We start from the raw sequence: 13,857 nt of genomic DNA, 5'->3' as shown, positions 1-13,857 counted from the left end.
CGCGTCATCCTGTTCTTTATTGAATTCATTATTGAATAAAGGTACATTTTTTTGTTCACATTTACTTGTTTATTAAAATTGCTGTCAATGTTCATTAAAATAAGCCCTCCCCTGAAAATAAGCCCTCTGGTGTTTTTCTGTCCAAAAAAATAATAAGACAGTGTCTTATTATCGGGGAAACAGGTAGATAGGGAGCATTATCATCCTCATTTTCAAGATCTCCAACTCATCCAACATCAGAGGCAGCATTGGAACCCGTCTCCCAACTCCCTATGTAGCCTCCGTCCATTGCACTAGGATTCCTTTCAGGGGAATGGAAGAATCCTTTGTTATGATGTGCCCAGGGGGAGTCACTCGATTGATTCCTGCCTGACCTTCCTGGCCTTTTTTATTTGTCATTTCTAATGACCAAAACATACTTGATGCTTATTCTCACACGACGGCATTACTCATGGTATGCCTTCATATGGTTATATCTAAATTGGCATTCTGATGGAGAGAAGGCATCATTCTTCTAGATGAGATATTTCTTCCCCAGGCCTTTGAAGCCTGGTGTTAAGAGTAGGTGGCAGATTTACCTCTTCCCCATTCAGTGAAAAAAGCCTTCGTGGAGGGTGTGAAATATATGGTAGGGTTGGGAAGAATACATTCTGGCATGTGTGGGGTTTCTAAATGCAGAAAAAGGCCTGCAGCGATGGATAGCATAACTAGACAAGCAAAGTGAAGATATGCTGGACTAGTGCAAAAAGGGCCAGCAACTGAATAGAACCTGGCAGTGATCACTCCTGTTTGCTAGCCCTTGCTATGTCTTTTATCATAGGTTTGTAGATTTAGAGTGCAGAGGGTCCTCAGAGTCCATTAGTTTCAACCTCCATATTTTAAAGATGAAGAAATTGAAGCCCAGAAGAATTAAGCCATTGACCAAGCATGCCAGCTAGTAAGGGTCTGGTATGGGATTTGAATTCAGGTCTTCTGTAGTTTTCATTTGTGTATATCTCACTCTTTTCTGAATCATAAGTTCATTGAGGGTAGGGAATGTGTCATCTTCTCCTCCTCATCCTCCTCTTCCTCTTTCTTTTGTAATACTCTACAGAATCATAGAAATGGATAATTTAAGAGTTAGAAGGGACCATCTATACCTTCTACGGGAAATCTTCCCTCGATTCCAATTCCTTCCCTCTGTTATTTCCTCTTTATTTTGTATATAGTTTACTTTGTATATATTTGTTTACATTTTGTCTCCCTCCATTAGACTGTAAGCTCCTTGAGGGCAGAGACTGTCTTATGCAGATAGTAGGCACCTAATAAGTGTGTATTGATTGATAGATCAAGTCCAGCTTATGCCTGTAAAAGTATCCCCGTAATCAAAATACCCTACAAATTCTCATCCAACTTTTGTTTAATGCTTCCCAATGAAGGAAAACTCCCTACTTCCTATGGCAGTCTTTTCCAATTTTGGATGACATTGTGAGGATGTTTGTTCCTTACGTAAATCCCAAGTTTGACTTTTTCTACCACTCACCCTTGCTTCTAGTCCTCCATTCTGGGGCCAGGCAGGTTAAGTCAAATCTCTCTTTCACAAGCTAACCTTCTAAGTTCAATAGTACCTGTCATATCCTTACCCCAAGCCTTCCCTTTTCTAAGAAAAACATCTCTGTTTCCTGTGCCATGGATTCTTAATGATTCTGGTTAGTCCTTTTATGCATGTACTGTCATGTAGTGATGTCCTTAAAATGCAGTGCCACGACCTAAACATGATATCTCTAATGTGATCTGATGAGGTCCTCCTTTTGCGGGGGAGGCAGGGGAAGGTATTGCCTCTTAATACATTACAAAGCACATTGTGGGGAGTTTTTTGAAGTCCAAGAGAATGCCAGTATAAGTAAGAAGCATCCGCCAGTGAGAGTATTATATAATCAAAACCAGGAAGAACAACACATAGTTTGATGGAGAGACTTAAATATAGGGTAACAGAAACGACTCGACAGTATTTAAAACTGAGACATCTGTGTAGGCATCTAAGGAAAAATCTAAAAATAATAATAATAATAATTATAACAACTCTTATTTATGTAGTGCTTTAAGGTTTACAAAAAAATACTTTTACGTGTATTATATAAAATACATAATATAGTGCTTGGGTCATAGTGGGTACTTAATGTTTATTGATTGATTGCTTGGTGTATTATCCAACTTGAGCCTCACAGTCTTTTGAGGTAGATACTGTTACTACCCCCATTTTACAGAGAAAGTCACACAGCTAAGAGTATCTGAAGATAAATTTGAACTCAGATCAACCTTCCTGTACTCTGCTTATTGCATCCCCTAGCTGCCATGCATAACATAGATTCTTTGCAGGAACATAAAAATATGCAATAAGGCTTAAAACTAAGAACTGGACCCAAGTCCCAAGCTTGATATTTATCAAGCTGTGTGGCCTGGGGAAGTCACTTAATCTTTTAAGCCTCAGTGGCTTCATTTGTCAAACGAGAATAGTAATGCTGGTACTCTTTACTTTGCAAGATTGTTGTGAGGATAATTCTTTGTAAACCTTAGACCTTGTATGTATGTGAGGAGCTACTGCTATCATCATCATCATCATCATCATCATCAGTAGTAGTAGTATTTCTTACTAGAAAAACCTCCTTTTTCATATTTCTCATTGACTTTTCCTTGATACCAAATTGATGGGAAGAAACCAGTCTTGTTTTAAATTAAGGTAGTGAAAAATGTTGAGTTATTTGTCTTGTTTCTGCAACATATTTTAACGGGCTATTGTGTTGGTGGCCATGTCAGGAAAGCACTTGAGTTGTGCCAGAATTCTGTACCCACTCCTTTCTTGTCATGAACATGTAGAAAAATTAAAATGATTAGTTTTAGTTTTAGATATTGGTTCACTTCAAGAAAAGAGAAAAGAATGACTAAACTTTGATACGACGTGGCTCCTCTCAGCAGTACAAGGTTCCAAGACAACTCCAAAAGACTTCATGTTGGAAAAAACTATCCACATCCAGAGAAAGAATGACAGAGCCTGAAGGCAGATTGTAGCAAACTGCTTGCTCTCTTTTCTTTTTTGTTTTGTTTCTTCTTTCTCGTGGTTCATTCCATTGGTTATAATTCTTCTTTACAACATGACTAAAATGAAAGTATATTTAATGTGAAGGTACGTGTAGAACCTATATTGAATTGAATGCTGTCTTGGTGGGGAGGGGGAAGAGAGGAAGGGGGAGAAAATTTGGAACTCAAAAGCATGCAGAACTGAATGTTGTAAACTAAAAATAAATAAATTAACCTATTAAAAAAAAGAAGGGGCAGCTAGGTGGCACAGTGAATAGAGCACCAGCCCTGGAGTCAGGAGGACCTGAGTTCAAATGTGGTCTCAGACACTTAACACACACACACACACACACACACACACACACACACACACACACACACAATTAGCCATGTGACCTTAGGCAAGTCAACCCCAATTGCCCTAAAAAAGAGAGAGAAAAGATGGTGGGGGAAATCCTAGAAGAACGTTAGGGTTCTTGTAAGAGAGTGCTATTGAGTTTCTATTGTTACTCTGGGCTCTTTCTGCTTGAGGAAGGATCATGCTATGGAAACAACATCTCAGCTGCTGTTAGGTGAGGATTGATTCTTTTGTGATAAAATTCATCTTTTTGGTCTCTTTTGTGTTTTCCAGAATGCTCCCTGGGCCACTCATGATGTACCAGTTCCAGAGAAGTTTCATCAAAGCAGCAAGTAAGTTTGATTTTTGTTACAATTTTGAGGAGGTGGAGAATAGCAGAGACTTTTCCTTTGAATTTTGAAGAAAACATAATATTCAAAATTGCATTTTCTGTCCCCAGGTACATTGCCCCTAAACTATGCCCATGTAGATTCTAACAAGCCTGTGGTATACAGACTCAGACTAAAATATTACTGCAGGAGAAGAGAAATGAAGCTCTAATGGCAAATTCTAGTAACGACTTGGTTTTTCCAGCCAGAGCAGCAGTATACAGAATGAATCAGACACTGCACGTTATGCAGATCGAGCTTCGGATGCTTTTCCATAAATATGACACCCGTTATATAACTTCTTAGGTCTCATTCCATCAGATCTTCCATTCACAGCTTATGATCATTCTTTGGATGTCCCATCCAGGTCCCCAGCATCATGTTACTGGTATAAAAAGTACATGGGGATTAGGTGCAAGCCATTCCTAGTACACTGGCATCTGGCTGCGTGGAGTGAGTGGGCGGTATGTCTGTAAGGGAGCCTTAAGATTCTATATCAGATGAAAGTCTGGCCTGAATCGTCAGCAGCTTGTACAGACCTCTGGTTTTAAAATTCATTGATTTGCCAGCTTTTAGGGGTACCCATTCTCTTTCTTGCACAGAAGGGTTATTACCATTGATGACCATCTTGTTTCACTATTTTGAGGCAGATGAAATGGTAGCTACAGTTGGGAATACCTGGGTTCAGGTAGTAGCTGTGTGACCATGGGCAAGTCATTTAACTTTTTGAGTGATCATCAGGCAGCATTCCCCAACCATATCAACCAATAAGTAACTTGCTATATGCCAGACACTGTGTTCAAGAACAAATATAGACTCTGCCCTCAAGGAGGAGCTTACATTATGTCTGCTTGTTTTCTCCCCATTAGATTGATTTTTGTTTCATTTTTAAAATTTTGAATTGCAAATTCTCTTCGCCCTCCAGCTCCTCCCCTCCCCATTAAGAGGACAAGCAGTATGATGCCCATTATACACATGAAGTCATGTAAAACGTTTCCCTATTAGCCATCCTCCATTAGATTGTGAGCTCCTCCTTTTCCTCCTTTTTCTATCCCCAGTACTTAGCACATAGTAGGTACTTAATAAATGCTTATTGATTTAACTGATGGACTGGAAGTTACAGATAGGTGATTTGTGTGAGTGGGTCAAATTCCTACACTGATGAAATAACAGGTGCTTTTTATATCTTGACTTGGATTCCTCTTCTATCTTTGTTGTATTCATTCTAAGAAAATCAGAAATAAAAGTCCTTGGGAGATCTCATTCCCTATGAACTATTTCCTGAAAGGGAAATGAAAGAAACAGGTAGATAGGAAGAAAGTAATTAGGAGTGAAAATGGGATTGTACTGGACCTTTCTCAGAGGAATTCCAAGCAACCGTTCTCTGATTCATTCTAACAGACCTATAAATAGCCCAATAACTCAGGGCATAGTGAATGACATTGCCCTGTTTAATAGTAATAACTCACTCTGTTAGCGCCTTAATGCTTAAAAAGTACTTTCCATGTAACCCAATGAAGGGGGGAGTGTGAGCAATTTGATCCTCCTTTTACAAATTAAGAAACAGAAGTTACATGATTTCCCCTAGAGTCATTCTAGCTTGAAATTCATATCCCTCCTAAGTCCAGAATTCTTTCTACCCACAAAACATTGCCCGTCCTTCATAGAAAAAACACTGATATCAGTCCAAGAAAAGATGGCAGAACAGGGTTTAACACCAAGGTTTGAGGAGGGAATTGAATTCCTACTTCTTGTTGCCTTGGTTATACCAAGCTGTTTGCTTCCCTTGCTTTGAAGATAATTGAACACTTCCTGCATCTTCAGTAAGGTTGTGTTGAGGTGATGTTTTGATATATGACACCCTCACAATGTTCATGGTAGTTTGTTTACCACTTAACCTAGTGCATAAAGTTCCTTGTGTCCTTAAAACTAATTAGCCATGTAAGAGATGTGGCTATTCTTGGTTTGTCCCTTACAGATGTGAGTACAGTTGACTACTCCTTTTTATTTCATTATTTTTTACTGTCCTGACTCATATTCATGTTACTCCATGTTACATTTTGTGGGGCCTTCCTGGTTCACAACAGAATCATAAAAACAATTCTCCTACCTTTCTAACAGGAACCTATCCTTAGGACAGGTAGGTGGCACCATAGTGCACAGAATGCCTGCCAGGCCTGGAGTTAGGAAGCCTCATCTCCCTGAGTTCAAATCTGACTCTAGACACTTATTAGTTGTATGACCCTAGGCTAATCACCCTCTGTCATCAAGACTAGTTTGACATTGATGTTTTAACACCCTTCTGTTTCAGAACTGGAGAATCAGGAGTCTCGAGTCTCAGAAATCCATGCCCTGGTTCATCGGCTCCCTGAAAAAAACCGGCAAATGTTACAGTTACTCATGAACCATTTGGCAAAGTAAGTTTTATAATTGATTTACGTGGTCTTTTATCTCTCTTTTTGAAAGTTCATTTCTTTTCAATATCACCTTTTTAGTTCTGTTACTTGTCTAAACACAGTCATGTTGAATGGTAAAAGTGTGTGTGTGTATCTGTCTCTGTGTATGTAATATGTATATAAAATGACTGAAACATAATGGGAAGAAGGACATGAGTTGTATAGTCTTAACTGGAAAGGCTAGAATATTCCCACATAGCCAAGTTATTGGATAGAATTTATAAGGATGATAGGTCATTATGACTCCTTCCATAAAAATTCAAAATGGGAGGTGGACATCCCTGGGCTGGGAATCAGGAAACCCGAATTCTGGACTTGGCTTTCCACCAACCAGCCATGTGACGTTGAGTTGTTTAACCATTCTGCCTCAGTTATCTTCTTCTGTCAAATAGAAATAATAATACTTGACCTGTCTGACCTTATAAGTCTATGATTATCCATTGAGATCAGAGCTGTGAAGAGAATAGAACACTTTACAGATATCAGTGGATCATTGTTGGACAAATGTCCAGTTACTGTCTTGGGTAGAGGTAGGCAAATTGCTTGGTGAATAGATTACTGGACTTGGAGTACAAATCCTACCTCCCATTATTCCTTGTTCTGTGACCCTGGACATGTCATCTAAGTGCTCTGTGCCTTACTTTCCTCATTTCTGAAATGAAGGGGTTTGAACTCTGTGACCTCCAGTGTCCTCTCCAGGATTATTTTCTATGATTCTTTGCACACAGCCTGGTTTTCCTTACTTGGGTTTCTGTTTTTCATGCCTTTAATACTGAGAATATGTATCACCAAAGACCTTGTAGAGTTGCATTCTTTTTCCCAGCCCTCCTTTGGCTAGGGTGAAATGTACTGAAGGGTGACAAGGAACTTAGAAAGGTCAGATAGTACAAGTCACACAGCGATTAGTTCCTCAATTTTCTGGGTGTCCTTCTGACAACTTACTGGACAAAATGGCTATTATGTTTGACTAGGAGGACTTATGCTTCAGAGATTTAGTTCCTTTGTGGGGATAAGCTGATATCCTACAGAGGGAGAATGAGCTGGTATTGAGATTTCTGTGAAATGCTTGACTTTACCTCCTGGAAAGAGTGTGTAAGTGTTGCCATAACGATTTCCATGTGTCTGAATTTAAAAGCAAGAAAAGCCCTGTGTGCTCAGTGAGCAGCAGTAGGGAGGGTTCAAAGGCAACTGCTCTTCTGGTCTAGATTACATGTTCAATAATAATTAGGAAACCTACTAGAGATATGCAAGTTTGCAGTGGGAATCCTGCCTTCTCTCCCCATCCTCCCAACCCCTCCCCACCGCCCCCAAGTAAAAAAAAGGAAAATGACTAAAGAATCCTAAAGAACTGCGCTCAATCATTCCAGATGCTTTTTGATGATCATTTTGTATCTGTTACTTTGTATCTGTGCTACTTTTTGTATCTGTTCCAGAACTGAAAAGTGGGTTTAATTTTGGTTTTAAAACACTATACGTGCATAAGGAAGAGGGCGATTTTAGGTACACAAAGCAGCCGAGTATTTGCAAGGAATCTCAAGACCTGTTCCATGGCATTAAGGAGATCTCTGAGCCCGCTGAGAGCAGCTGGAGGAGAAGAGAAAGGAACCAGCTGGTAGAAGAGTCTGTTGAGTTGAAGAATTTGAGAGAACTTGGAGAAATGGAGACTGGAAGAAGTCAGTGCTCCAGCAGAGGGCACAGAGCCTGTATCAGATTTTCCCTTATTATTAAATTGTCCCCAGGAATGTGAAGAATTAAAAAAAAAACAAAACCGCTCAATGTGGAGTTTGATGAACAGAATTTGTCGGATAGTCAGTTTGTTGGAACTTTTCCCTCCCATCCACCCTGTGGATCCCAGCTTCCATTAAAGTCAGTTTATCCTTGTCCATGGACCAAGGATCATGGCAACTATACAATCTCAGGCTGCTACTGTGATCTTAATTGTTTTCGTGAAACCCATCCAAGCTAGTTTTGTTACTTTTAAAGAGTATTTCTGAGGTATAGTATTTTATTTACCTGGTGTTGGGTTTTTTTGTTTTGTTTTGTTTTGTTTTTTAGCTTTTTGGAGGGGAGAAGGCAGGGCATTTGGGGTTAAGTGACTTGCCCAAGGTCATACGGCTAGTAAGTTTTATGTGTCTGAGGCTGGATTTGAACTCAGGTTCTCTAGACTCCAGGGCCAGTGCTCTATTCACTGCACCACCTTGCCACCCCAAGTTTTTTTTTTCCTATTATTATTCCTTTTTCCCTTTCCAGGAGTTTTTGTGTCATCATCTATTCAGTAGAACATGCCATCATCATCATTAGAAATTCTGTATAATGAAAAGGTCTCAGAAGCCAATTATTCCCACAAATCCCTTCTGTTATACTGCCTGTGATTGCTATGTGATAGTATTGTGGGAAGATCACTGGTCTTAGAATCTGGAGAGATCTGGGTACAAATCCTGACCTTAATACTTAACCAACTAACTATTTAGTAAAAGGTTGTTCACTGACTACACCAACTCTGTAATCCTGAGCCCGGCATTTGACTGAGCCTCATTTTAATCACCTACAAAATGGGGATAGATAATCTTTGTGCCTTTCAGGAATGTTATGGAGAAAGTTCTCATTGTTTGGAATTTTTTTTTAATATTATGTTTAATTCTTTCCTTTCTTCCTCTCCCTATTTCTCTCCCTTTTCTTTTCCTCCAGCATCCCTGAAAGGTAGTAAATGGGTGAGAAATGCAAGACTCAGACAAGTTAAATAATTCATCTGTGATTAAAGAATGGGTGCTCAGTCAACCAACATTAACTAGGTACTTATAAATCTCTTCTCTCCTTCTTCCTCCCTCTTTCCCCTATTATTTCTAGAGCAGGTATAGATATTTCAAGATTGCTCTCATGTCTCAGCTGATTCTCAGACTTCTTCAAGGCAGACATGCCTGTTTCCCTTTACGTCATCTTCCTGTGATGTGATTTCTCATGTATTTTGTCACCTTCTGGTTGTTCTTCAGCCTGTCTGTCTCCTTCCCACAATGGCCACCCCCAGGGTCTCTACATAATCTTCCAGTTGTGATCTGACCGGGGCACAGGACAATATGGAGCTACATCCTTTACATTTTGGACCCTGGAATTCTGTCCATGTTCCTTAGTGTTTTTGATTACCACATCATAGAGTTCATTTGGAGCTTACAGATAGCTAAAATCTCCAGTTTTTTATTGTTTTGTTTTTATATCCATTTCTTTCTAGGTTCATCTTAGTAATAACAGCATTTCACATGTGCATATTAATCTGAGGCATATTAACTCCTTAACACTATCCCTACGATTAGGTAGTATGATTTGAGTATTATTACCTCTGGATAGAGTGTGATCTCCTTGAGGGCAGGGACTGTTTCATTTCTTGTCATCATAGAAGGAGGTTCAGCAATGCTTGTTGATAGATTTAATCTCAATTTTACAGATAAGGAAACTGAATTTTACAGCAGTTAAATGTCTTGCTCCTTGCAGCCACATGGCATATGTACCCTTTGGTCTTGAGTCTTGAGCCTGAGTCTTCTTACTGAGAATTTAGTGTCCTTTCCTGTACCTGCCAAGGGCAGCTAGATGGCCCAGTGGATAGAATGCTGGGTCTGAAGTCAGGAAGATTCATCTTTCTAAATTCAAATCTGGCCTCAGACACTTATGAGCTGTGTGACCCAGGGCAAGTCACTTAACCCTGTTTGCCTCAGTTTTCTCATCTGTAAAAAGAACTGGACAAGGAAATGTCCCCAAAAGCCCAGATGAAGCCACAAAGAGTTGGACACAACTAAACAGCAACAAATATATTTCAGTCCTACAAATGCAAAATGTTGTATGTACTTTCCAATGAGGTTACAATAACTAGAACACCATGTGACATCTCTGATCTAAATGTGTTTTTGTGCAGTTGACTTTTTGGGACTGAATATAGGACTTTAAATTTATGTCTATTACATTTTATCTTGTTTGATTCACATATTTGTGGAAACTTTTAGTAAAGGAAAGATACATGACAGACTTTTAGTAAAGGAAAGATACATGACGGACTCACAGTATGAATGAGAGGCAGAGCTGGGGTTAAAAAGCACAGCTTCTTAGGTTCTCAGTGTAATTTTTAATACTGTGAAAGTTGAAATCCATGAGAGATTGTATGAGATGAAAGCTGATGGCTTGGGCTGATCTTCAATTAAGACTAATTTTTAAAGAATTCCTTTTTTTGGCTACTTTAAAGCTTTCTGTCTTCATAAACTATGGTATCCTTACCTTAATACCTTCCTGGTATTAAGATCAAGGTGTCTTGAGACAAGGGGTCTCTACATTTATTTCCAGTTTTCTAAAGCTAAGGCTCCTCCTGGAATGTGCCTGAGTTATCATACTTCTAAGTCACTCCTTTCCTTCCTGATGATCCACTCTGTTTCTAAGTTTCGGTCTCAGTGTTGGTGTTCTACTGGAAAACATACCATATTGACTTTCCTCATTACTGAGGATTTGCCCTATGCTTATTAAACTTGTGGTTCAAAGGAAAAGAAATTTTAGTGTTGTGTATTTTGAAAAGGAATCTTTTGAAGCACTTTCCAAAGCCCATTTCCTTTAGCTACAGAAGGAGTTTTAAGACATGTTTAATCCCAAGGAGAAGTGTGTTCTGGAGAATAAGGATTTAGGGGGGAAAAAGAATGTGTGTGTGTGCATGTGTGCATGCACACAAACACACACACACACACACACTCTCCAAATATCTAAGTATGGAGTTGGGTTTATTTAAAAACTCTGAAGGAACATAAAAATTGTAAGGGGCTGTGCACATACCTTTGCTGTTGCTGAGATGAACTTTAAATCATAAAATATGAGAAGAAATCTGGCATAGTAGGTCAAGTCCTGGCCTTGGAGACAAGAAGACCTGGGTTCAGACCCACCTCTGACACCTGCTGCCTGTGTGAGCCCAGGCAGGTTGCTTAATCTTTGCCTCAGTTTCCTTCTTGAAAAATGAGGTTAATAATAACATCTTCCTCCCCTGGTTGTTGTGAGGAATAAATTAGATAATATTTGTAAGATGCTTAGTATAGTACCTGGCTCATAGGATGCACTATATAAATTTTAGCTGTTTACTATTATTATTATTACCACTAAAGAAGTCAGTCCCTGGCATATTGATATGATGTGTAAGAAAACCTTATTCTGTTATTTAGTTGTTTTTTAGTAGTGTCCAACTCTTAGGACCACATTTGGGGTTTTCTTGGCAAAGATACTGGAGTGGTTTGCCATTTCCTTCTCTTGCTCATTTTACAGATAAGGAAACTGAGGCAAACAGGATGAAGTGATTTGACTAGAGTCACACACACAGCTAATAAGTACCTGAATTTGGGTTTGAACTCATGAAGATCTGACTTCAGCCCTAGTGCACTCTGCCACCTAGCTACCCCTTAATTCTGATAATAAGTTGGTATTTTGAGGTTTTAGAATATGGCACAAAACCTTGGAGAATGGGTCCCAGAAGGGGAGAAACACGGAACAAAGGGTACATGAGAAAAGAAAACAAGACAGTGGGATTGATTTGGAGGTTTAATGTCATAATTAACAAGGGAAAAGAATTGCTGTCATTTCCAAGTCCTTTCAGGCCTTATGCTAAATTATATTATCATACTTTACCCTGACATTTTTCTAACAAGTGGGAGGTAATGCAAGAATAATAACAATAAAGGTGGCATTTTTGTAATCCACGTTGTGTTTGCCTTGGAGTCAGGAAGAACTGGGTTGAAATCCCACCTGAGACTGTGGAACTCTGGACTAGCTTTGAACCTTAGTCTTCTCAAATGTAAAACGGAGATATTAATAGCATCTATCTCACAGGGTTATTTTTTGAGTCAAATGAGATAATGTAGGTAAAGGACTTGAATGTGCTATGTAATTAATAGTATTATTGCTGTTATTAACTTATTTCAGTATATCCTCGTGTAAAACTAGAGGATCTCATCCTAGCCTAGACAGTTCTGGAATACAAGGAGTAAACCAGAGCAACATGAACAAATCTTTATTTAAGGAGAAATACTCAAGATCCTGGGCAGATTTCTGAGCATCAGTTTCCTCATGTGTGAAATGAAGGAGTTGGGCTGATTGATTCCTACACGGCCTTCCAGATTTAAATATCATGATCCTATAAGAGTAGGTGTGTTGTCTGGAGTAGTTTCACATTACTTCTTCTATGGTTTAGTACAATAAGGCTATGTATGTTATCTATCCCTCACATGCCATCCATAGTGGCTCATTGTTACTTCAGCCTGGTGTTTATAGCTCATTCTAGTTGGCCTCAGGGTTTCAAACATCAGCCAAAGGAAGGAATCATCCTGTCAAACTTCCAGCCAAGGATGCTGAAATACCAGCAGGGGGAGTGACTTCTCCAAAATGGTATGGGTGGAGTAAGGAACAAAACACAGGTCTAGACTGCTGGCTTTTATAGCAGAAACTACCTACTCATGCTACCCATGGCAAAGAGTGGGCTTTACCAGGCCTACTTTTTTTCTAGAGTGTTTGTCAGTAGGTTGGTGCTAGTCTGGCTATTTTCTCAGGATGACCTCTACGTCTCCTTTACAACCTATTGTCCCTGGACAGACATCCAAAGAGAGGCTTGGTTGAACTCTTGTTGCCAGAGGTGCTGAGCTGGGCATTATTCCCCAGAAGAGCTAGCCATTGCAAAGTTAACAGGTCAACAGAGGGTGCAGGGATCACTTGGCCGGACTTTGCACTCCATATTTCCTTTGTTGGGCCTGGCAGCCAAGTGAGGTCAATCCTTGTGGGACAATCAGTTAATCTGGGTCCTGAGCACTTAGAAACCAAATGAAAAGTTTAATAAAGTAGGGCCGGGGGTGGGGACATGCTTTTATCCATTGTCTCTTGTCAGCTTCTTGTTAGTGTTTTTGTTACCCAGTCTTCTATTTTTTTTTTTTTGAGCATCTGCTAAACATTGTAGCCTTACCACATAGGGACAAACTGTCAGCCACAAAGTAATTTTGATGAAGTGTGCAGGGCAAATGCTTATTATCAAAGCCCAATTTTAACAGAATAAAAATGACTTCATTCCACTTCATCCTGGGCAAAGCATACATTGACCTTCCATTCCCCTCCATCCCCCACTCCCTTTTCCTTAAAGCATTTCTCAACTGCCTCTACAAATGATAATGTTTGGGGGGGGGGGGGGAAGGTCTATCCATGCTGTAATCTTCAGCTTTGCCTCTGGAAGTCAGAGATGTTAGGAGCTAAGTAAATCTGGTGAATGTGAAAATGCCTGTGGTCATACAGAAAAAGTCACCACGGGGTGTTGGCTTGTGGTCGGAGCCAGACCCTGGTGAAGCAGGAAGAACCCCTGAAGTCCTTGCCGGGAGGCCAGATGGAAAGGAAGCCACCACGGCCTGGCCAGAAGCATGGATTGATTGGATACTACAGTGTTTCTCCTTCCTCTCCCCCACCTTCCATACAGATGAAATCCAACTCCATGACAAACTGCTTTCCAGATCAGAAGAGCCAGTTATTTCTTTGCCATCAAGAAGGTCCCAGACTTTCAAAACAAAAACAGAAAAAGAAAAGTGGAATTTTACAAAGCAGTTTTAAAATAAATAGTCCTTTTAGT

General features: G+C 39.7%; 1 protein-coding gene across 1 annotated transcript in view; it reads left to right on the top strand.

Moving 5' to 3' along the window:
• ARHGAP26 (Rho GTPase activating protein 26) overlaps positions 1-13,857 on the top strand; it is a 517,847-nt gene that overhangs the window by 315,131 nt on the left and 188,859 nt on the right. The window contains exons 14-15 of the mRNA XM_069102296.1: positions 3,689-3,747; positions 6,095-6,200. Of these exons, the coding sequence (XP_068958397.1) occupies positions 3,689-3,747; positions 6,095-6,200 (165 nt within the window). The remainder of the gene's footprint in view (positions 1-3,688; positions 3,748-6,094; positions 6,201-13,857) is intronic.

Source organism: Petaurus breviceps, unplaced genomic scaffold, assembly GCF_028583685.1.
Source record: "Petaurus breviceps papuanus isolate PSGF00001 unplaced genomic scaffold, PetGlider_PUasm1.0 551, whole genome shotgun sequence".
In the NCBI taxonomy this organism is placed as follows: domain Eukaryota; kingdom Metazoa; phylum Chordata; class Mammalia; order Diprotodontia; family Petauridae; genus Petaurus; species Petaurus breviceps.
Note: the sequence above shows the minus strand (reverse complement) of the source record. Positions and strands in the feature narration are given on the sequence as shown.